The sequence below is a fragment of the Mytilus edulis genome, chromosome 12, assembly GCF_963676685.1.
Source record: "Mytilus edulis chromosome 12, xbMytEdul2.2, whole genome shotgun sequence".
Classification (NCBI taxonomy): domain Eukaryota; kingdom Metazoa; phylum Mollusca; class Bivalvia; order Mytilida; family Mytilidae; genus Mytilus; species Mytilus edulis.
The window spans coordinates 66,609,962-66,632,613 of NC_092355.1; the positions used below are offsets into that span (position 1 = coordinate 66,609,962).

General features: G+C 31.8%; 2 protein-coding genes across 17 annotated transcripts in view; one reads left to right on the forward strand and one right to left on the reverse strand.

The window, feature by feature from the left end:
* The first annotated feature begins 37 nt into the window (after positions 1–37).
* Positions 38–12,968, forward strand: LOC139498979 (probable peptidyl-tRNA hydrolase 2). The gene is made up of 6 exons (XM_071287623.1): positions 38–135; positions 3,947–4,081; positions 4,865–4,954; positions 6,604–6,815; positions 7,420–7,534; positions 9,185–12,968. The coding sequence occupies exons 1-6, from the start codon at positions 55–57 to the stop codon at positions 9,269–9,271; spliced, it is 720 nt and encodes a 239-aa protein (XP_071143724.1). The 5' UTR covers positions 38–54; the 3' UTR covers positions 9,272–12,968.
* An 867-nt stretch (positions 12,969–13,835) lies between these two features.
* Positions 13,836–22,652, reverse strand: part of LOC139498974 (potassium channel subfamily T member 2-like) — a 147,712-nt gene continuing 138,895 nt past the window's right edge. For all 16 annotated transcript variants that reach the window (XM_071287602.1, XM_071287599.1, XM_071287604.1 and 13 more), the window contains 3 exons: positions 20,239–20,410; positions 18,570–18,651; positions 13,836–17,998 (listed from right to left, as the gene is read on the reverse strand). In XM_071287602.1, the coding sequence (XP_071143703.1) occupies positions 17,644–17,998; positions 18,570–18,651; positions 20,239–20,410 (609 nt within the window). In that variant the 3' untranslated portion in view covers positions 13,836–17,643. The remainder of the gene's footprint in view (positions 17,999–18,569; positions 18,652–20,238; positions 20,411–22,652) is intronic.

Here is a 22,652-nt window from a genome sequence, read left to right on the forward strand (position 1 = left end):
GCGTTTGAAAGTAAAGAGAAAACATACTAAATTCTAAGCTTCTATCTGACATTGATGATTCATGCTCCCTTTTCCTACATTTTACTTTCATGTTTAATTTCTATATCTGTTCATCAATATTGTTCGAATTTTAAGGTATAAAAATGTTAACTACGTCGTCACACGTTATTATAAATTGTACAATTCGCAAATTCGTCGATTAATCCCATTTACACAGTGAAAAATCTAGATACAGGCATATCCTATTTTTGAACCCTTCAGCCTCAGTTGCTGGGGATAGAAATACCATTTAATTGTACATTGTCAAGACACAAATACCCTTTTTTTCTTCCGTTAGTGTCAAATAAGCTTAAAAAATGTTGTCATTTGTAATATCTTGTTACTGTTAGACTGAGCCTGACCAAATCATCATGATCATGGTATTTGTTAAGGAATCCGGGTCCATTCATCCTAAAACACATTCATACCTGTGTTTGCACCCCTTCACTTTCGCATCCTACACATTTGCTCACAAAGTCTGTTCCGTACCCTACACATTCGCTCACAAAGTCTGTTTACACCCTACACGTTTGCATCCTTCTTATTGGTTTTGTCAAGCATACATGTAGTTGTCCGAGATTAGTACTCTGACATCCAACGGCTGTTTTGCCAGACAAGCTGGGGCCGTGGGACGTCAGAGCTTGTCCCATATCAAAAAGTGGATATTTGCCCGTCCAAAATAGATCCACTGCTTCGTCGCTTCTGGTGCCAACGGACGACCTTGGAATTATATAAATCGGGTTTGTTCATTTTTCATTTATCTCTTCATTTATGTAAGTTTCACCTACCTGCCACCCTTTTTTTCCTCATATTTAGACAGTTTGCTTGCATTGTAAATGAGCGAGGTGTTAGCATGGTTAGATTATATATATTCATATTGACCTTTGGTCATATGCATACATCATTTCCCATAGTCCATTGTGCCTTACTTTTTATACGACCGCAAAATTTGAAAAATTTTTCGTCGTATATTGCTATCACGTTGGCGTCGGCGTCGTCGTCGTCGTCGTCGTCGTCGTCGTCGTCGTCCTGCGTCCGAATACTTTTAGTTTTCGCACTCTAACTTTAGTAAAAGTGAATGGAAATCTATGAAATTTTAACACAAGGTTTATGACCACAAAAGGAAGGTTGGTATTGATTTTGGGAGTTTTGGTCCCAACATTTTAGGAATTAGGGGCCAAAAAGGGCCCAAATAAGCATTTTCTTGGTTTTCGCACTATAACTTTAGTTTAAGTTAATAGAAATCTATGAAATTTTGACACAAGGTTTATGACCACAAAAGAACGGTTGGGATTGATTTTGGGAGTTTTGGTTTCAACAGTTTAGGAATTAGGGGCCAAAAAAGGGCCCAAATAAGCATTATTCTTGGTTTTCGCACAATAACTTTAGTTTAAGTAAATAGAAATCAATGAAATTTAAACACAATGTTAATGACTACAAAAGGAAGGTTGGTATTGATTTTGGGAGTTTAGGTCCCAACAGTTTAGGAATTAGGGGCCAAAAAGGGACCCAAATAAGCATTTTTCTTGGTTTTCGCACCATAACGTTAGTATAAGTAAATAGAAATCTATGAAATTTAAACACAAGGTTTATGACCATAAAAGGAAGGTTGGTATTGATTTTGGGAGTTTTGGTCCCAACAGAATAAGGGGCCCAAAGGGTCCAAAATTAAACTTTGTTTGATTTCATCAAAATTGAATAATTGGGGTTCTTTGATATGCCGAATCTAACTGTCATGACTGTGTATGTAGATTCTTAACCTTTGGTCCCCTTTTCAAATTGGTCTACATTAAGGTCCAAAGGGTCCAAAATTAAACTTAGTTTGATTTTGACAAAAAATGAATCAGTTAGGTTCTTTGATATGCTGAATCTAAAAATGTACTTCGATTCTTGATTATTGGCCCAGTTTTCAAGTTGGTCCAAATCGGGGTCCAAATTTAAACTTTGTTTGATTTCATCAAAAATTGAATAAATGGGGTTCTTTGATATACCAAATCTAACTGTGTATGTAGATTCTTCATTTTTGGTCCTGTTTTCAAATTGGTCTACACTAAAGTCCAAAGGGTCCAAAATTAAACTTAGTCTGATTTTAACAAAAATTGAAATCTTGGGGTTCTTTGATATGCTGAATCCAAAAATGTACTTAGATTTTTTATTATAGGCCCAGTTTTCAAGTTGGTCCAAATCAGGATCCAAAATTATTATATTAAGTATTGTGCAATAGCAAGTCTTTTCAATTGCACAGTATTGCGCAATGGCAAGAAATATCTAATTGCACAATATTGTGAAATAGCAAATTTTTTTTTAATTAGAGTTATCTTTCTTTGTCCAGAATAGTAAGCAAGAAATATCTACATTTGTAATTGCAAAATATTGTGCAATAGCAAGATTTTTTTTAATTGGAGTTATCTTTCTTTGTCCAGAATCAACTTAAATCTTTGTTATATACAATATACAATGTATATTCACTTTTTACTACCAACTGATAAATTAAAATAATCTTTACCATTCAGTGATAACAAGCAGTTTTTTTTACATCTTAATATTTTATGATGTATTTAAATGAGTAGTTATTGTTGCAAACTCCATTAGAAATTTTAATTGAGATTAGTTTTGGAATAAGGGAAAGGGGAATGTGATTAAAAAAATTGGGTTCAATTTTTCTCATTTGAAATTTCATAAATAAAAAAGAAAATGTCTTCAAACATTTTTTTGAGAGGATTAATATTCAACAACATAGTGAATTGCTCTAAGAGAAAACAAAAATTTTAAGTTCATTAGAACACATTCATTCTGTGTCAGAAACCTATGCTGTGTCAACTATTTAATCACAATCCAAATTTAGAGCTGAATCCAGCTTGAATGTTGTGTCCATACTTGCCCCAACTGTTCAGGGTTCAACCTCTGCGGTCGTATAAAGCTACGCCCTGCGGAGCATCTGGTTTCTCATGATCACATGACAATCTTTCAAAATGATAGTCAAAATGCCAGAATCGGTGGGTCACCATGGTCTGTCACTGTGAAAACTGTCTAAATATGAGAAAATAAAGGGTGGCAGGTACATTGTAGGTGAAACTTACATAAATGAAGAGATTTTTAATGAAAAATGAACAAATTGATACCCGATTTATATTCCGTTGGCACCAGAAGTGACGATGCAGCGATCTATTTTGACAGGCAAATATCCACTTTTTGATATCGGGCGAACTCTGATGTCCCACAGCCCAGCTTGTCTGGCAAAACAGCCGTTGGATGTCGGAGTGATCTTGGAATAACATGTAGTTGCCAACTGACATGATATTCGCGTGCAATACACCATTTTTCACTTTAATCAGAAAAAAATCCTATATACCTTAATATAACTCAAGGTACTTAACTCGTATTTTTGAAAATGTCATACATATATATTCCATTATATGCTGATTTCCTGGTCAAAAGTGAAATTAGACAAAAAGCAATGTAGCTATTTTTTTCTTATTGTAAAATTTCTATTTTCTTTTCCTGTTTTTCTGTCTCACCCAGTTGTATTATTCACTCTAATAAAAACCTCGCAATAATTTCTGAGTTGACAGTATGATGCATGTGGATTTTGTTTAGTTAGTTAATTTTAACAATGAACTATTTCCCTTTGATCTTTGACAGGATTGCTTCTCTTAGAACATGTGGTACTTACTTAACCAGTTATAAGCGGTTTTTTGAGCTAGGGAAATAATTCTTTAGCTCAGTCAGTATACATACACACTGACTGCCCTTGTAATACAAGAGGCCCCTGGTTTCAAGTCCTGGTGGAGACTTGAGATGATTTTGTAAGAAAAATCATACCCTCTGATTTCAAATCTTTTCGCTATATTCATTGATATTAGACATTTATTTATCTTGTTTATTGTAAAGCTACTTTTTTATGTAGGATATGGATTCAGCTTCTGGAGGTGACAATGGAAATGAAGAGTCTGCCACCACAAGTGAAGGTGGATTTAAACCAAGGGACGATCATCTGGCAGTGCTCATGTCATTAGGCTTCTCTAAGAATGCTGCCACTAGGGTAAGAATAGTCACAAAAAGAGATTGTTTGGATTTACTTGTGTTCTAGCTAGGGTGCTCCTACTTGGTTATGGATAATTCTGGAGTTGATCACATGTGACATGACAGTGCTCATATAACTTTGGTTCTCTAAGAATGCTTCATGTACCATTAAGGTAAGCTTGCCAATGATTGTCTTTAGTTTTATCCTACTGTACTCACGGTACATTGCACTTTGGTTTTGTTTCTGTGATAAGAGGTGTTTGATTTATACAGATTTTATTACTAGCATGACTGTTGAAAAGTTATTCTGAGTCTCTGTATATCCTGATACAATAGTTTCATTTTAATTTTATTATTTTAAAAAATTTACTTTGATCTTTTTGTGTATAAGTTTTTCATCTCCAGTGACCTGACTTTTCCTATGCAGACAGTTTTACTAGTCTGCCCATCTGCCACCATTTTAAAATTGGGAACACTTTTTCTCTTTAGGAAAATATAAATCTATATTTTCATTTTTATTGGCAGGGGTTGGGATCGATTAATTTAATAGATGATACTGTGGATTCATTAATATTTGTTGGATACCAATTTTTGTGGATTTCCTTGGACAGGGAAACAACGAAATTTAAATGTTCAACGAAATGCAAATTTTCTAAAGGAATGCATGTGAACTTATTCAAAACCACGAATTTAAATATCCACGAATATGCAAGTTTTCCTCTATCCACGAAAATTGGTACCCACAAAAATAAATGAACCCACAGTATTCCATGTATTAACAGATCTGTATATTTGTTTGTAGGGATTATATTATACTGGGAATTACAATGCTGATTTAGCTGCAGCTTGGATCATTGAAAATGAGGACAAAGATATTAATGCTCCATTTGAGGTATTGTAAAATATAATTTTAAATGACATAGAATATATCGTGGTACATTTGCAGAAGTAGATATCTGCTAAAAGAGAGGCAAAAGATACTAGATTGACATTCAAAAAAAAAACCACCTGAGAACACCATGGCTAGCAAAGAAAAAGAATTTAAAAGATTAACAGACAAACAATAGTACACAAAACTCAACATAGAAAATAAAGCCAGAGCAGTACGAACCCCACCAATATTGTGGATGATCTCATGTGCTCTGGAAGGGTTCACAAATTAAAATCTTATATGTATCACTCTGCTCAGCTCATCATTGACCTGACTTTTGAAACTTTGACTTGGAATACCATCCAGGTCATAATGTTTGATTGATTGGGGTTTAACACCTAAGTGATATTTCTTGGCAGTCAAATTTTTTTGGAGGAGGGTTGGATTGCTCTGACAGAACCATCAACCTTGGGTATGAAAACTGTACCGTAAGTCAGTTATAAAAGTCCCCATCAAGAAAAATATGAACCAATTCAATTGAGAAAACTGGTAGCCTATTTTATTAAAAAAATTATGAATCAAATATGTTATGTTTGCTCATTAATGAAGGCAGTACAGTGACCTATAGTTGTTAATTTCTGTGTCATTTGGTCTCTTGTGAAGAGTTATCAATATGATATATAGCAAAAAAAGACAACCTGAACCACGGATGAATTACAGGCTCCTCACATAAGTGTTCATGCCCTTTGTGGGGTAATATAATGTTCATTATTGCTTAATTACATGTTGTTTATGTTGCTTCATAAGTTAACAGCTGCTAAAGGCTTTTAAAAGTATTCCTATGGGAAACTGACTACTTCATCTATGATATATTTGATTGCTATTGTAAATGTTAAGATAGTCAGGGGTACTACTTGTACAAGTGTATTCTATTTACTTGAAGAAGTAAAAAAAAATATACACATATAAGTAAATAAATAATGTTTGAATAATCTCCCCTTAATTTTCTAAAAAATTTACTTGTATAAGTAAATTTTTCTTACAATCCCACAAAAATCCTCAAGTTTTGAGATGTAAAATCATGCCTTTAATGATTTTTCCCAGGTTTGCTCAAATTTTTTCATTTAAAGTTCAATGTTTCATCTCATTAATTCATCAAAGAAACTGATTGAGCAAAGATCTTGTATATATGTGCAAGGCAATCAAAAATTGCTCCTTTGGGGCTTGTAAATGGGCAGTGTTATGAAGATAACAGACAAATGAGATTTTTATTGTCCATGAAATTACACTTAAATGATTAGTAAAGACATCTGTAAAGGGTACACAATTTAAAATTCTATTAGAGCAAAGAAATCCTAAGAATTCTAGAGAAGAAGAAAGGATGATTTTTTTACTTATACTAGTAAAAAATTCTGAATGCCGAAGGGACATAACTAAGCCAATTTTTTTTTTACCTATACAAGTAAATAAAATTCACTTGTATAAGTATCCTACAAATTTACTTATATGTGTATATTTTTTTTTACTTCTTCAAGTAAATAAAATACACTTGTACAAGTAGTACCCCTGACTGTATGTTTATGATGTATAATTATAGAAATGTGTATGATGTGTAATATATTTATAGAAATTATCTTTTCTTCTGTTTTATCCTAAATATAAATTTACAGGCTGATGCAGAAGATTCAGATGACAGTGAAGACGACTATATTCCTGATGGTGTAGATTTCTATAAAATGGTGTTTGTTGTTAACAGTGAGTTCAGTATGGGAGTGGGGAAAGTAGCGGCACAAGTAGCTCATTCAGCATTAGGTTTACATCGGGTGTTATTAGAAAATCCACAGAAATATGGGCAGATGTTAATGTCATGGGAACAGTTTGGGTAAATATTATTTCAAGTACTGTACTTTTTCACCGGGAATCTGGGCTTATGTAGGAAACAGTTGTGATGAATGATTATGTGGTAGACTGCATTTTATAGCTTGTGTTTTATTAGCCATAGAAAGTGCTACTACAGTAATAATGTATTTTCAGTACATCACAAATTCTTCAGAATAAAAATAATAAAAAAATAGTAATTTAGCTTTTAATTGAAAAACAGGAAATGTGGGCTTTGTGTCAATTACAGCAAATAAACATTTCACATCAAATCAATAGATATATGAAGATATGCTATGAGTGCCAAAGGTTTAGTCAAACTATTTGTAGTGAACACAGAAGTTATCTATAGTGTTCTCTTAATACTACAAAGAGTAACAACATTTTCCAGTTTTAACATTTGTTTACCAATTTTTCACCATTCCACATTACACCTTTTGCACATTTCGTGTGTTTTAATACATGTAGTAAAAATTAGTTTTAGTAAAGTATGTCACATCACTTTAAGGTATTTTGTAAAGACTAATAAGCTTTTAGAAAATGAAAAAAAGTCCGTGATGAAATATAATAAACAACTAAATTGGTCAATCTATTTAATATTTAAACAGGGAAACCAAAATAGTAGTCAAGGGAGATAACACATCACAGTTATTAGGATTAGCAGCCAAAGCCAATACCATGGATCTCCCTAATTATCTAGTACAAGATGCTGGCAGAACACAGGTATGTCAAGGGAGATAATTCACTCCAATAATTAGGATTTGCAGTCAAAATCAATACTATGGATCTCCCTACTTATCTAGTTCAAGATACTGGCAGAACGCAGGTATGACAAGGAAGATAATCCACCCCAATAATAAGAATTAGCAGCCAAAGCCAATACCATGGATCTACCTAATTATCTAGTACAAGATGCTGGCAGAACACAGGTATGTCAAGGGAGATAATTCACTTCAATAATTAGGATTAGTATGTATCTCCCTAATTATCTAGTACCAGATGCTGGAAGAACACAGGTATGTCAAGGGAGATAATCACCCCAATAATTAGGATTAGCAGCCAAAGCCAATACCATGGATCTCCCTAATTATCTAGTACCAGAAGCTGGCAGAACACAGGTATGTTAAGGGAGATAATTCACCCCAATAATTAGAATTAGCAGCCAAAGCCAATACCATGGACCCCATAATTATCTAGTACCAGATGCTGGCAGAACACAGGTATGTCAAGGGAGATAATTCACCCCAATAATAAGGATAAGCAGCCAAAGCCAATACCATGGACCCCCTAATTATCTAGTACAAGATGGTGGCAGAACACAGGTATGTATAGGGAGATAATTCACCCCAATAATTAGGATTAGCAGCCAAAGCCAATACCATGGATCTACCTAATTATCTAGTACAAGATGCTGGCAGAACGCAGGTATGTCAAGGGAGATAATTCACTCCAATAATAGGAATTAGTATGTATCTCCCTAATTATCTAGTACAAGATGCTGGCAGAACACAGGTATGTCAAGGGAGACAATTCACCCCAATAATTAGGATTAGCAGCCAAAGGCAATACCATGGACCTCCCAAATTAATTAGTACAAGATGCTGGCAGAACACAGGTATGTCAATGGAGATAATTCACTCCAATAATTAGGATTAGTATGTATCTCCCAAATTATCTAGTACAAGATGCTGGCAGAACACAGGTATGTCAAGGGAGATAATTCACCCCAATAATTAGGATTAGCAGCCAAAGCCAATACCATGGATCTCCCTAATTATCTAGTACCAGAAGCTGGCAGAACACAGGTATGTTAAGGGAGATAATGCACCCCAATAATTAGGATTAGCAGCCAAAGCCAATACCATGGATCTCCCTAATTATCTAGTACAAGATGCTGGCAGAACACGGGTATGTCAAGGGAGATAATTCACCCCAATAATTAGGATTAGCAGTCAAAGCCAATACCATGGATCTACCTAATTATCTAGTACAAGATGCTGGCAAAACACAGGTATGTCAAGGGAGATAATTCACTCAAATAATTAGGATTGAAAAAGTAGTCAAAGCAAATACTATCGATCGCTCTAAGGAATTTAATTATCTGGTTCAAAATGCTGTTAGAACACTTGTATGTCTAGGGAGATAATAAACTCTTAGAAAGAAGAAAAATGTTTTTTTTTTCTTTTTATTGTTTCATTTGTAATGATCTTTTGATAGACAGCACAAACTATTAGGTAACAATTGTCTTTATTGTATTCAAGATTATTTGTTGAATCAAACAAATAACAATTTGATACCCTCAATTTTGTTTTCAATATGTATATATATATATTTATATGCCTATGACCAATTTATTCTCATTTTTATTTTCAGATTGAACCAGGATCCATTACTTGTCTTGGCATTATGGGTAAAATTGACCAAGTAGACTCTGTCACAGGAAGTCTGAAGTTACTATGACAACAACAATGCTTAGCTGTGATAGGAAGATCTGTGATTTTATGTTCAATGCTTTCATTGTAGCATTTGTCATGTTCAGTATACATGCTATTTTTATCATCAATCAATTATTGGACCAGTCCAGACAGTGTGAAAGGGGTGCTTAGTATACATATGAATTGTACTTAATATATGAGTTGGATTTCCAACAGGTGCTTGAAGCTTAAGTTGGTCAACCTTGCATTAAAGTAAAATATCTTCTTAAAATGTGTGTAACAACCACTGTCCATTGGTTTTGACTATGCTTAATTTACATTACTTTGAGTACTTTATGCACAAGATTATCAATTCGACAATTGCCATCATCATGAATTTCAATGATCAAATATTAATATTTTAACAATTTTCTTGGGCTTATGGGTGTTTTTCAAAATCCATTATGATCCTTTATGGAAATTTTAGTTTTAAAAATCTGACATATTTTGTCTTTTTGTCTTTTGCATTAAGGATGTTTGCTCCTCTACTTTTTGAATGTTTGCCAGATTTTCGGAATCATCTGGTTTTACCCATGTATTGACATTTAAAAAATTGCCCACTAACCCCTACTTTTCTTTTCATATTTTTATAAAATATTATTTAAAAAGCCATATTTCTAAATCTTATGAAATCCTTGTTATTTTTTCGTAGTTTTTTAAACAAAAAAGGTGCCAATGTTAAGGGTAAGAAAAATCTAGAGAGAATGATTTCCTGCCAAATTTTCAACAACTTATATCTCGAAAACAAGCACACGAACCCTCCATTTTTGTCTGCTTTTTTAGTTTCTTTATTTAGATACTTTCAATTTATAACAGTCTTTCAAAAAGCTTGTTATTTTTAAACAGAGTAGCGAACATCCTTAAGAATAAAATATTTTTTTCTTTCATGTATTATTAAGTTTAATATCAGTTAAATGCATTTTTTCATTCAAAACTTGTGATGGCATTTTTCATGGTGATTTGTCACTGAATCATTGAAAACAGTATATATCTTTATATTCTAATTAAGAGGGTCTAGATGGGATTTACAAAATAGAGAATAATGGGTCTAGAAATAAAAGAAAGAGAAAAAGTGGTATAAAAATGGAAGAAGGAATAATGGGGTGCTAAAATATAAAGAAAAGAGAAGTAATTTGAAAAAAATGACCTACAACATTTAAGAATAATACAAAAATGAAAAAAAACTCAACAAAACCCTCAAATACAAATAATGTATTTTATTATGTGTTAAAATAAAATGGGTGAAGGGCCCCAGAAAAATCAGAGCTAATAATTCTGTATCAAGCTATTTAATCAGTGCCACCAAATGTAATGTTTAACTGAATTAAGATCACCTGTAATGTGTACTGTATATTAGCATGGAAAACAATTGTAATTTGATCTCGTATACATTTCTGCATTTATCTATTAGATATATGTTGTATTTTCATGTTCCATTCATAAACTGTTATTCAGTATTATTTGCTACACTACAATCTATATGAAATATTCTTTATAGTATATTACCTCTTTTTCACCAAAGTTTTTCATCTGACAGTTTATTTCATCTGACAGATTATTTCATCTCACAGCTTATTTCATCTGAGAGCTTATTTCATCTGACAGCTTATTTCATCTGACAGATTATTTCATCTGACAGATTATTTCATCTGACAGTTTATTTCATCTGACAGTTTATTTCATTTGATAGTTTATTTCATCTGACAGCTTATTTCATCTGACAGATTATTTCATCTCACAGCTTATTTCATCTCACAGCTTATTTCATCTGACAGCTTATTTCATCTGACAGCTTATTTCATCTGACAGTTTATTTCATCTCACAGTTTATTTCATCTGACAGTTTATTTCATCTGACAGTTTATTTCATCTGACAGCTTATTTCATCTGACAGTTTATTTCATCTCACAGCTTATTTCATCTGACAGTTTATTTCATCTGACTGTTTATTTCATCTGACAGCTTATTTCATCTGACAGCTTATTTCATCTGACAGCTTATTTCATCTCAGTTTATTTCATCTCACAGCTTATTTCATCTGACAGCTTATTTCATCTCACAGCTTATTTCATCTGACAGTTTATTTCATCTGACAAATTATTTCATCTGACAGATTATGACAGATTATTTCATCTGACACCTTATTTCATCTGATAGCTTACTTCATCTAGCATTGAATGTGGTAAATTGCAGTTAAGTCTTTAGAAAGAATGATACCGTTTTCATTGTGTGTGTCATGTGCAATATTTAGAAATTAATATGCTTTTAACATCATTCAAAAATGGTGGAAATCTGATTCTACCACTGCATCAAGTCTGATCAAGTGTGAAACCATTCATCTCCAAAGACTGTTTTTTTTAAATCGGAAATGTTTGGCTGTAGAGGGTTTTAAATGTTTAAAATTTGACTTAGAAAAATATTGTATCACTCAAGGTATGAAGCGGAGATCTGTTTCTGAAATTTGTTTTAGGGAACATTTTCTTTCCAATAACCTGGGAAAAAATTTTGTTCTTTCTATTTGAAATTGTCTGTTTTTGTGACTTTACAATAATGTAGCAAAATCATGGGAAAGCAATTTGATGTCATTAATGAATTTTTACCATTTAAGAATGGAGATCATGGGACCACATGCTTATTTTGAAATGCATATATTATTATATGCAATTAACTGGACCATGATTTGATTTGGCACTCATAGAAAATCACTGGAACTGCAGACATTAAAGTGGTGTTCAATGTAGTTTTATTGTTGTGTGAATGATACAGTGGGTGGCCCTTTATAGGGTAGAGACAATTTTTTTGTAAATTCCAAAAAAATTGCAATGTTTTAATTTCTGCAAAACATTTGCATTTAAAATTTTTATTTCATAATTTATATACAGCATTTTCTGACATTTGTGTCCATTGATCGACAGCAATGATAGATGCACTTATAAATTTATGAATTTATAGTAGTTTCCACTGAGGGAGATGTATCGAGAACAGTGATTATCTTTTAAATAAAAACCAAAAGTTATTATTTTTAGATATACAAGAAAATGTGGAATGAGTGCCAATAAGACAATTCTCCATACAAATCACAACTTGTGAAAGAAAAACCATTATAGGTCAAAGTATATTAACCATATTTAATTTAGTAACTCATACCTGCCAACTTTTCAAAATGCCCATGGGGGTTTTGCGTGCAATATGACTCTTGTAGTCCTGTAAAATTTTCAAGGGGGCCTTCAAATGTATTTCAATGTTGTTTTTTAGCTTCTTCACACTTTTAAAAGCCAATAGCAATTATAAAACTACTGTTTTGTTTAAAATTGTTAACAAAAATGCTCTTACAAAATTTCCATTTGAGAGCTTCCATGGGGCCTTCTAATGTATTTCAATGTTGTTTTTTAGCTTCTTCACACTTTTAAAAGCCAACAGCCAATTATAAAACTACTGTTTTGTTTAAAATTGTAGACAAACATGCTCTTACAAAATTTCCATTTGAGAGCTTCCATGGGGGAAATCCCCTGCAAATAGTGACAGTTGACAGGTATGGTAACTTTAAATCATGTAATGGAAAATTGAAATGTTTTCATTCTGACAATTTCATGCATTTTTGATTATTATTAATGAATACCTGTATTTGAATGTTTGCTTTGTTATTTATGATGTATTTTAATGGAAATAAATATGAAATATAAGTGCTCTTTCTTTGTGTAGAATTTGGTGTTGGTGGCAGCTTTTTGACAGTTTCTGTTTAATATCTTAAAATTCTTGAAATTTATAGAAAATTGAGAGCTTGAAATATTGAATTGTTTTCTAGAAGTCTTTCATGTTATTTGTGTCATTGAGTTGTTAACACACAGTGGTAACCTGCCAGTCAACCCTGATGTTGTCAGTTTGAACCTCACTCGTGCAGTCATTGCAAGGAAATTAATTTGTTAACTGTGAGTAATACATCACAAAAGTAGTGAAACTGAAGTTAATGGTCAACAATTTGTTTGAATTGGTTGAAATGTTTTCCAGTTGTGGGATTTTGTTGTGTGGTTTGAGAGGAGTTGCGATGACAAACTGTTGCAGTAGGACATTAAAGTAAATAAGTTCAAAGGGGCGTAACTCCTAGAAAAAAAATTGAATCACAATTTCCTCACAACATAGTATGTCCTTATTATCTGAAAAGTTTTCATGAAATTCTGTTGTGTGGTTTGAACGGTGTTGCGATGACAAGAAACAGGACTGACAGACGGACAGGTCAAAAACATTATATCCTCCAAAACCCGTTGCATGGGGTATAATAATATTCAAGATAATAACCAAAAACGGCAAATTTCCTTAAAATTACCAATTCAGGGGCAGCAACCCATCAACCGGTTGTCTGATTCATCTGAAAATTTCAGGTCAGATAGTTCTTGACTTGATAAACAATATTACCCCACTTCAGATTTGATCTAAATGCTTTAATTTCAGAGTTATAAGCCAAAATCTACATTTTACCTCTATGTTCTATTTTTAGGCGTGGCTGCCATCTTACTTGGCTGGACTAGGTGGGCCAGATGAGCTAACAATGATCAAATCAATATTATCAATCTCATCATTTATTGATTGTAAAAGAAATAATGAAACAAAGCAAAAATCATATGACATGTATAGATTCCATGACAAAATATTACAATCATAAACAAATAACAAATCAATTGATATTAGTACATTGGTAAACAAAAGTTTACAGCATAAACAAATAACAAATTAATTGAATTTAGTACATTCATAAACAAAATCCTTTAAATCATAAACAAACAAATTTAATCAAAAATCTGATGTTTCTAAACAACTAGTGTTGAAAAAAAAACACAATAAGATCGTTTCATCCATAACAGGTTAAAATTGGAGGAGTATTTGCAGAGAAATTTTTCAGCATACATGTTTTCAACAGGTCCGAATGTACAACAAAATACAGCATGAATGACCATTTTAACATATTAAATTTCAAATTCCTAAATTACATTAAACAAGATGATAGGAGTCTTGTATGGAATTTCAGCAAGTTTTAAATTTGTAAATAAATGTACTTATTTCAGACTGCAAAATGGATTTAGGCATCTCCTCACATAAATGTTTTGTCAGAAACTTCTCATTTTCTTGTCAAAGTTTTAATAAAAATACTTGTTGAAAAACAAAACTACTCAATACAAAATAATAAAGAAACAGTTTAAAAAAACATTGAATATGTACACAAAATTACATTGGCTATAAATCATTTTGGTGTATTAATCAAAATTTATTAATGCTAAAATGTCACTAAATTGATAACACAATACAAAGCTAAACACACAATTTTTGGTTGTATGATTCGTAAGCTACTATTCCTAAAAATTGCATTACAGCCAATCAACTTGAGTGTGTATAAAGAAAAATAAGTTTGTTTGTTTATTAGGTGGGTTATGAACTCTTTAAAAGAGTATCAATTGTTAATTATAAAAAAATATCAACTTTTTTGCATTCTGCACATAACTATTGAATACCTTATTAAACCTCACCCTTTCCTAATGTCTAAGCTTCATACAAAAAGTGCTGACATATTATATGAAAGTGTTTATCAGAAATACTGTGGGTTCATTTATTTTCGTGGATTAAGGAAAACTTGCATGTTTTTTTTTTATATTTGATTTCGTCGGTTTTGTTGATGACTGCATACAAAATGTACAAGCCTATAGGGACTGTGTCATTTTTTGAACATTTAATTTCGTGTTTCACCTAAACCCGCGAAAATTGAGGAAGAGTAGGAGGGGTCCTGATCCCAAAATCCCGGACTTTAAAAACATGAAATCCTGACATCGCGAAATTCCAAAGAAGAATCCCCAGATCCAGAAAGGAACAATCCCAGGCTTAAAAACACCTGATCCCGGAGTCCTGATAAAGGTCCTACCCCCAGCCCAATCTGGTATCCAGCGAAAAATTAATGAATCCAACGTAAGCATTATGAAAATATATCAATTCCTACCTTAAAATAGATACTAGCTATATATTTGTAGCTGAGAAATAATTTCATAGTTAGACTAATGAACAATCAAACTGTTTGAACTTTTATACTATTACACACTCTTGAAGACTAGCTGTAACTTATCTAAGATTCCTGTCCCCTATAAAGCAATAACAATTATCAGTTTAATAAACGCACCTAATTTCTAAATCTACAATGTACAGGCATGGTGAATTTGCAACTCAAATCTTCACTGACTATATACAGACATGACTGCAGTTTATAACACAATCAGTTTAACACCAGTGATATATACATGTACATGTATATACAGTAATGACAATAAATAAAGATATGATTGCACATCATTCATCTGAACAACATTGTGTAATAACAATATTACATTGTGTAATGACAATATTACATTGTGTAATGACAATATTACATTGTGTAATAACAATATTATATTGTGTAATAACAATATTATATTGTGTAATAACAATATTATATTGTGTAATAACAATATTATAATGTGTAGAAACAATATCATATTGTGTAATAACATATATATCATATTGTGTAATTACAATATTATATGTATAATAACATTATTACATTGTTTAATAACAAAATTACAAACAAAAAAACATGTGACTAAACCCCTTTTTTCTTGCAATTGGTTAGTTTGACTATGTATTAAATGTAGGCAAGATTATAATAAACAAATGATTGTACTTCATTTATACAAAAAAATATTGTGAAAAGACAATATTACAGTCGAAACCACTTAATCAAATTTAATTGTACATGGTAAAGTAAACTCTAGTCTAGTTTTTGTTAAACTCACATCAGTTGAATAGTTCAAATAGAATTAAGGCAAGAAATAGTAAAGCCAAATCAAAGATATTTTGCCTCTGCTATTTTGTGTTTAATGTGATCACTATTTCTTTAACAAAACAGAGATGCAACTAATCGTCGGACCCGTCGGACCTAAGGGGCAGAATTTATGCAGGTCCGGCAAAACTCGTAGCTGTGCAGGACCTGATGGCCGGCAATATTTAAGTCCGCTTGGGTCCGCCAAAACTGAAATCCCCGTCGGCCCCGGCAGAGTATTTTGTTTATAAAATTGCGATCATCTTTAATAAAAGTAAATGTCCTGTTCCCCCGCATTTTCTAACTCCGGGAACCAGTATTTCCGCCCAGTAATAGTCTTTCGTACCTTGTCCATCTCGCCCCGAACAATTCTCCGTATTTCTGTCATGTTTTTTGTTTTAGAAATTCGCTCTCTAGGAAGGAGGTCTATTAAGCATAGTTGATAAGTTCAGGAAATATGTCATGGCCAATAAAATTTGTAAGTGGGTCGAAACCCGGTAAAAGACCAAACCAGTCACCTATTCAAGTTGATAAAGCTGTAAAGCGGTCTTTGTACGAAAAGGAGAAATGACCTGAAAGGTCATTCAACCCAAAATGGCAAGAGGGGAGATCATGGTTACTTTATAACAACAATGTGATGACTTGCACAATTTGTATTTCGCACGGGAAACGTATCAGTACCAGCGATAATCTCAAGAATAAACACCTCTTTTTGACAGGATGCACTAACTTTAAACTAAGCATAATTTCATTTGATTTTTGAGTGAAAATATGGGTCTGGCAGAAATTTGATGGGTCTGGCAAAACTTGGTACCCTGTAGGCCCCATTGTCTGACAGGAAAAAATAACTGTTTGCATCTCTGACAAAAACTATTTTTCTTTAACAAAAAAAAACAGAAACCTTCTTTGAGAATCTATCAAGAATGATCACTTGCAAGCACACACACACTTCAATGGTTTTGACTCATTGTAAATGACAAAAATTATATTACTAATTAATTATTTCCTTGCAATTTTAATATAAAAGTGGAAAAATACAAAACTGTCCAACAGCAGTATAAAGCTTATAATAATATTTTGTGTTCCTTGTTTTGATTTCAAATTTTTCGTCAATCCTTTTTTTGATTATTCCATTTTTATCTTAGCATAAAAAGTTCACTTCCAACTTATTAAATATCAAATTTTAAAATGACACTTATATAACTATTCTTAACATCAAGTAAAATGTATAATTAAAAAGCCAAAAGTTTTTTCAAACAAAAGACTACAAAACATAGGAATCTACTCCTATTGATGCATAACAATTCTGTAAGCACTTCTCTTTTCAATAATCTGACATCTTTTTAATTCAATTTAAAAAAAAAACTGTTTCCCAGAATGCATTTCAATCAGCAATTTCCAAATTCAAAACCATAGATCTAATAAATTCTCAAGTTCTTGGTCAGAACTACTATCTTTATAAACTATATCTCCATGATTTTGATACTGGTAAATTCGCATAATTCAAAATCAATAAAGACTTATCAATAAAATTTATCTTTAATCCCACTGGAACCACTAGCACTGTTTAAATCCTCCTTCGACAATGAGGTCTCTGGAACATTGGATATAGCCTCTACTGTGAATCGACTCAAACGACGGGGAGCATTAGGATCTGATTTTCTTCTCTGCTTTTTTGGTTTAGCCTCGAAATGAATCCCTTGGTCTTTAGGAGATTCTAGTATTGTTTGGTTTTGAGATTCTGCAAATAGACGCTGAGTTGAAGTTTTCAGTCCTGTACTTTTTCCCGAACTGAAAGATCTCATTAGTGATGTCTTTATTGTACTCCATCCTTTTTTACTTGGTACAGCATTCATACTGCTAGGCTGTATAACATATCTGTCAAGAAAAAAAGTTTTAGAAATGATAGCTTTACTAAAGCAGAGCTGTTGTTTAATAATGCATAAACCATTTGTAAACAAAGTTATCAAACATTTTTTTATACAATATCATGGCCTGATCAGTAAACCTGTAAAATCCGGTTTAAAAATCCTTTTTAGAAATAAATTAGATGAACAGTGTTTCTGATATTTTCAAATGTTCTCTCTTTTTTATGAAAATATTTGAAGTTACTCATATTAATTCACGGATCTTTTTGACAGTACATATACAAATATTTTTTAAGTTAATACATGATCGATTGCTGCTTGCTTTATATTCAAATATTTCGTCATCAGGTATGGGTTTTGCCCCAATGTTGAATGCCCTACGGTGACCAAGTTATAAACTTCTTTTTCATTTGGTCTCTTAATGGATAGTTGCCGATTTGGCAATGATACCAAATCTTTTTATTTTTATTTGTTGTGTTGTGCAGTATTATAAGCAATGTTCCCTTTACCCCCTTTTATGTATAATCATATAAATATTGTAGAGACACCAATGACCTGCCCCTTACATCATTATCACTTACACAATATCTCCTAATCGTAGTTTTCTCTTTGGCGTAGGATTCAAAATTACATACGAAATAACATCTTGGTCTTCATCATCAGCTGTAATTTATATCATAACATTAATGGTACTATTTTTACTGCACAAGGTGGGCATATGACAAGAAATTTCTATTCAGTGATTCTCTAAACTCAAAATTATAGCCAACTTAATAACTAGAATTAAAATATTTACAATACATTTTTTTGAATTTGGTATATATAAATTAACTTTTTTTTAATGCTTCTTCATTGGAAGTTTAAGAGAAACAGCTTACTATGTGGTATGGGCTTTGCTCATTGTTGAAGGCCGTACAGTGACCTATAGTTGTTAATGTTTGTGTCATAATAATAATAATAATAATAATAATAATAATAAATTCTTTATTTAAAGAGGGTAACTCAATTAGAAAAATTTTAATTTTCATTGAGGCCCTCAAACAAAATACATGCATACAGTTAACATTGATACATTAAATTACAATATATATTACTAGTATATACAACAATTCAATCACTAAAATATACAAACGGTAATAAATGACAATATTTGATATGGTTTTGTTAGAGAAAAACAAATTATTTGACTTGCATATAATTTTCAAGAAAATGATTATAACTATGTTTCTTGAATAATTCCACATTAGGACATTTTTTTATTTCGAGTGGTAAATTATTCCATACTTTGGTTGCAGAGTAATGAAAAGATTTTTTATAAAAATTTGTATTTGGCCTTGGAACAAAAAGATCATTATTAGAGACAGATCGTAGGTTGTGGCGTTGCACATCATCAATATTTAGAATTGCTAAGTAATCAGGTGTTAGCCCATTTACAATTTTATACATTAAAATTGATTGTTGGTATTTTATTCTTTTGGTAAAAGATAGCCATTTTAAAGAAGAAAACATGAAATTAGATGGAATAGAAATATCGCATTCCAGTATAATTCTTGCTACTCTTTTTTGAAGTTTTATGATTCTATCTGAATCTTTTTGTAATAAATTTCCCCAAACTGAACTACAATAGTCTATATATGGTAGAATATATGCATTATAAAATAGTTGTCTTGTGTGTATTGGCAAATATACTTTAATTTTATATAAAAGTGATACTTTAGAAGAGATTATTTTACATACACGATCAACATGATCTTCCCAGCTTAAATTTTCATCAATGTCAATTCCAAGTAATTTGAAAGAATTTGGTCTCTTGTTGACAGTTGTCTCATTGGCAATCATACCACATCTTCTTTCTTATATTCTTATGATTTATACTACACTCACAGGTGGATCTAGGTGAAGTATTGTGTAAAGATATTGTACCTGGTTTATTATTTGATTAGCATACACATGGTTTCATGGTTGGACATACATTTCAGAAATATTTCAATGATGCCAAGTCATGGTGTGTATTATATACCTGGTTTCTATTTTATTTAAACGTCATAGCTCATTGAACTTGTTGGCACTAGGTCATTATAACATTAACAGTGCATAAGTTCCCATTTGACTGCATCTGATGCCCATTTCAACAATAAAAGTCTCATCAGTAAAGGCCAAAATATTTGAAAATCCAAAACTTCTTCAAAAATTGATGAGCTTATTAATAAGGATCAAAATATTGGCCAAAGCTGGACAAGTGAGACTTACTGTAATCATTAGGATTCATTCCAAGGTTCTTTAACCTATTCCTGATCAGATCACCAATGTCAGAATGTTCAGTATCCTTGCCCAGGAATGGTTGTTTGGGGAACGATGGTCGTACCGTTTTCTTTTTGAACGATTGATTATTGCCATTGTTGTTTACACGTTCTTTGCCATCCTACAAATACAAATCTTCTCAATAAAAAAAACGTCTATAGATTTATTTCTGTTTTTAAAATTACATATAGTACCGGAGACTAGTATTATATTTGTAATTCATCAAGGAATGACTTGCATAGCGGGTTATTTACATGTGGGCACCACATTTTTTATGTTATTTCAGACAGAAAACATATTACAGTCATTCCTTATAATTTATTCCAAAAATGATTAAATCATGATAAAAAAAGTTGATGACGTCACGGTCAAATCATGACAAATGACAAAATTATGTCTAAGAGCTGATAGATAAAACATGTTCAGCCAATCAGACATGTTACATCCAAAATTAAATTATTAAGATATCATACAAATTATTCACATTTATATCATAGTTGAACTTTTGGTATCGCAATTCAAGACTCCAGCTGTTTCTGTTTATACCAGCTTCATTTAATTTTCAATTTTTGTATTTTTAAATTGTAATTTGTTGTATATATATATATATATATATATATCTGTAAAAATAATCAAATGAAAAATAGAAAATTAAATCGCCCCTGCCAACCAAACTAATTACCTTTTAGCAAGCTTTCCCATACCCTTCGCAGAGAAATACAAATTCTCAATTTATATATAATGTTTTAGTTGCTCATAAATAGCAATTTAAGGCTTAATTAAAGCATTAACCAGTCGTATCTGAGTGTAAATCAATTTTCTTGAAAATTAATTATTGTTATAAATTAATATATTGTTTTCAATGAAATATTAAGTTATATAAAAAAGATTATTCTACATGTGTAAGAAATTTTGTTATTTCACTCCTCTGACAAAATACACCAACGCGCAAGCACTGATGTTGCATTAAAACTAAACAAAAATGGGTAAAATGATAAAGTTCCTGACAGTCTATGCTTTATTTACATTTAAAGATCAGTAGTAAAAAGAATAAATTATCCAAGAATTCAAATGTTGAAAAATAATCAACTTGTAACCAATCAATAGCTGAAATACAACCATGCATTATGTATGTGCCTGTCCCAAGTCAGGAGCCTGTAATTCAGTGGTTGTCCTTTGTTGCTGTGTTACATATTTGTTTTTCGTTCATTTTTTTTGTACATTAGTTATGCCATTTGTTTTTTTGTTGGAATTATTTTACATTTGTGATTTCTGGGCCTTTCAGAGCTGACTGGTATGGACTTTGTTCATTGTTGAAGGTGGTATGGTGAACTATAGCTGTTAATTTGTGTCATTTGGTCTCTTATGGAGAGTTATCTCATTAGCAATCATACCACGTCTTCTTTTTTTTTTTATATTTATGTGAAATTGCTATATTTGGCTGTTAAATCACTAGTTCAGTTGTTGAATATTTTTTTTGGTATTTGAATTCATGTTGGAGTTGTTTTACATTAAATTCTATAATTATTTAAATAAGTAACCAGTTTTACAGGAGATGATCAATAATGATTTTTGTACTTAAAATAACTATTTTAAATTACTTGTAAATAAACTGGCCTGAGATTGCAATTCAATCCAATACCAATATCTTTTTAGCATTCTGTCACGCTCAAATAATTAAACCAGCAGATTCTATAAAACAATTTGTCTGCGTAAAATAAAGCTTTAGTCCCAAAACATTTCCAAGTAACGTAGCAGCACTGAAAATCACAGAATAACTCCAGAAGCCTACCCAAATCACTTTTTTATTTTACCTTTTTGCACTTGGCCTTAACCTGTTATGGAATAGAAGTTCCTTTATGATACAAAGGAGTAGGTCCGGTAAGGGCCGATTTTGGCCTCAAAATTCAGGTTCATCTGATGAAAGATTTTGGACACTTTTTAAACTCTTAATTGTCTATTTCAATTGATTTGATTAGTTATTGTGAAAGTTTTTAACTGATTTAGTCATTAAAAACGCTCCGATTCAAGCTTAATATGAAAAATCAAGCAAATATGCCAAAAAACGTCACTTTTCAGATGGTTTTTGTCAAAAATGAAAGTGGCCGCATCCGTGTTCATCCTCAACCTTTATATATGTTATGTATTATCATTAAATACAACTTGCATTTCAATATTATGAATGAACACGAATGCGGCCACTTTCATTTCAGACGGAAACTGTCTAAAATTTAACTAAAATGCTAAAATTGTGAAGATTTCAGTAATTTAGCTCGACTAAATGATGCGAGTACCCAATAAATGGACATTGTATTGTCAAAAACAGCCTATATTTATGAAGCAGAAGCATTCTACTTTCCAAT

Coding starts and splice junctions, on each gene's coding strand:
- LOC139498979 (XM_071287623.1), top strand. CDS start 55: ATGATTCATGCTCCCTTTTCCTACATTTTACTTTCATGTTTAATTTCT. Junction 4,082..4,864: donor CTAAGAATGCTGCCACTAGG/GTAAGAATAGTC, acceptor ATTTGTTTGTAG/GGATTATATTATACTGGGAA. Junction 7,535..9,184: donor AAGATGCTGGCAGAACACAG/GTATGTCAAGGG, acceptor TTTTATTTTCAG/ATTGAACCAGGATCCATTAC.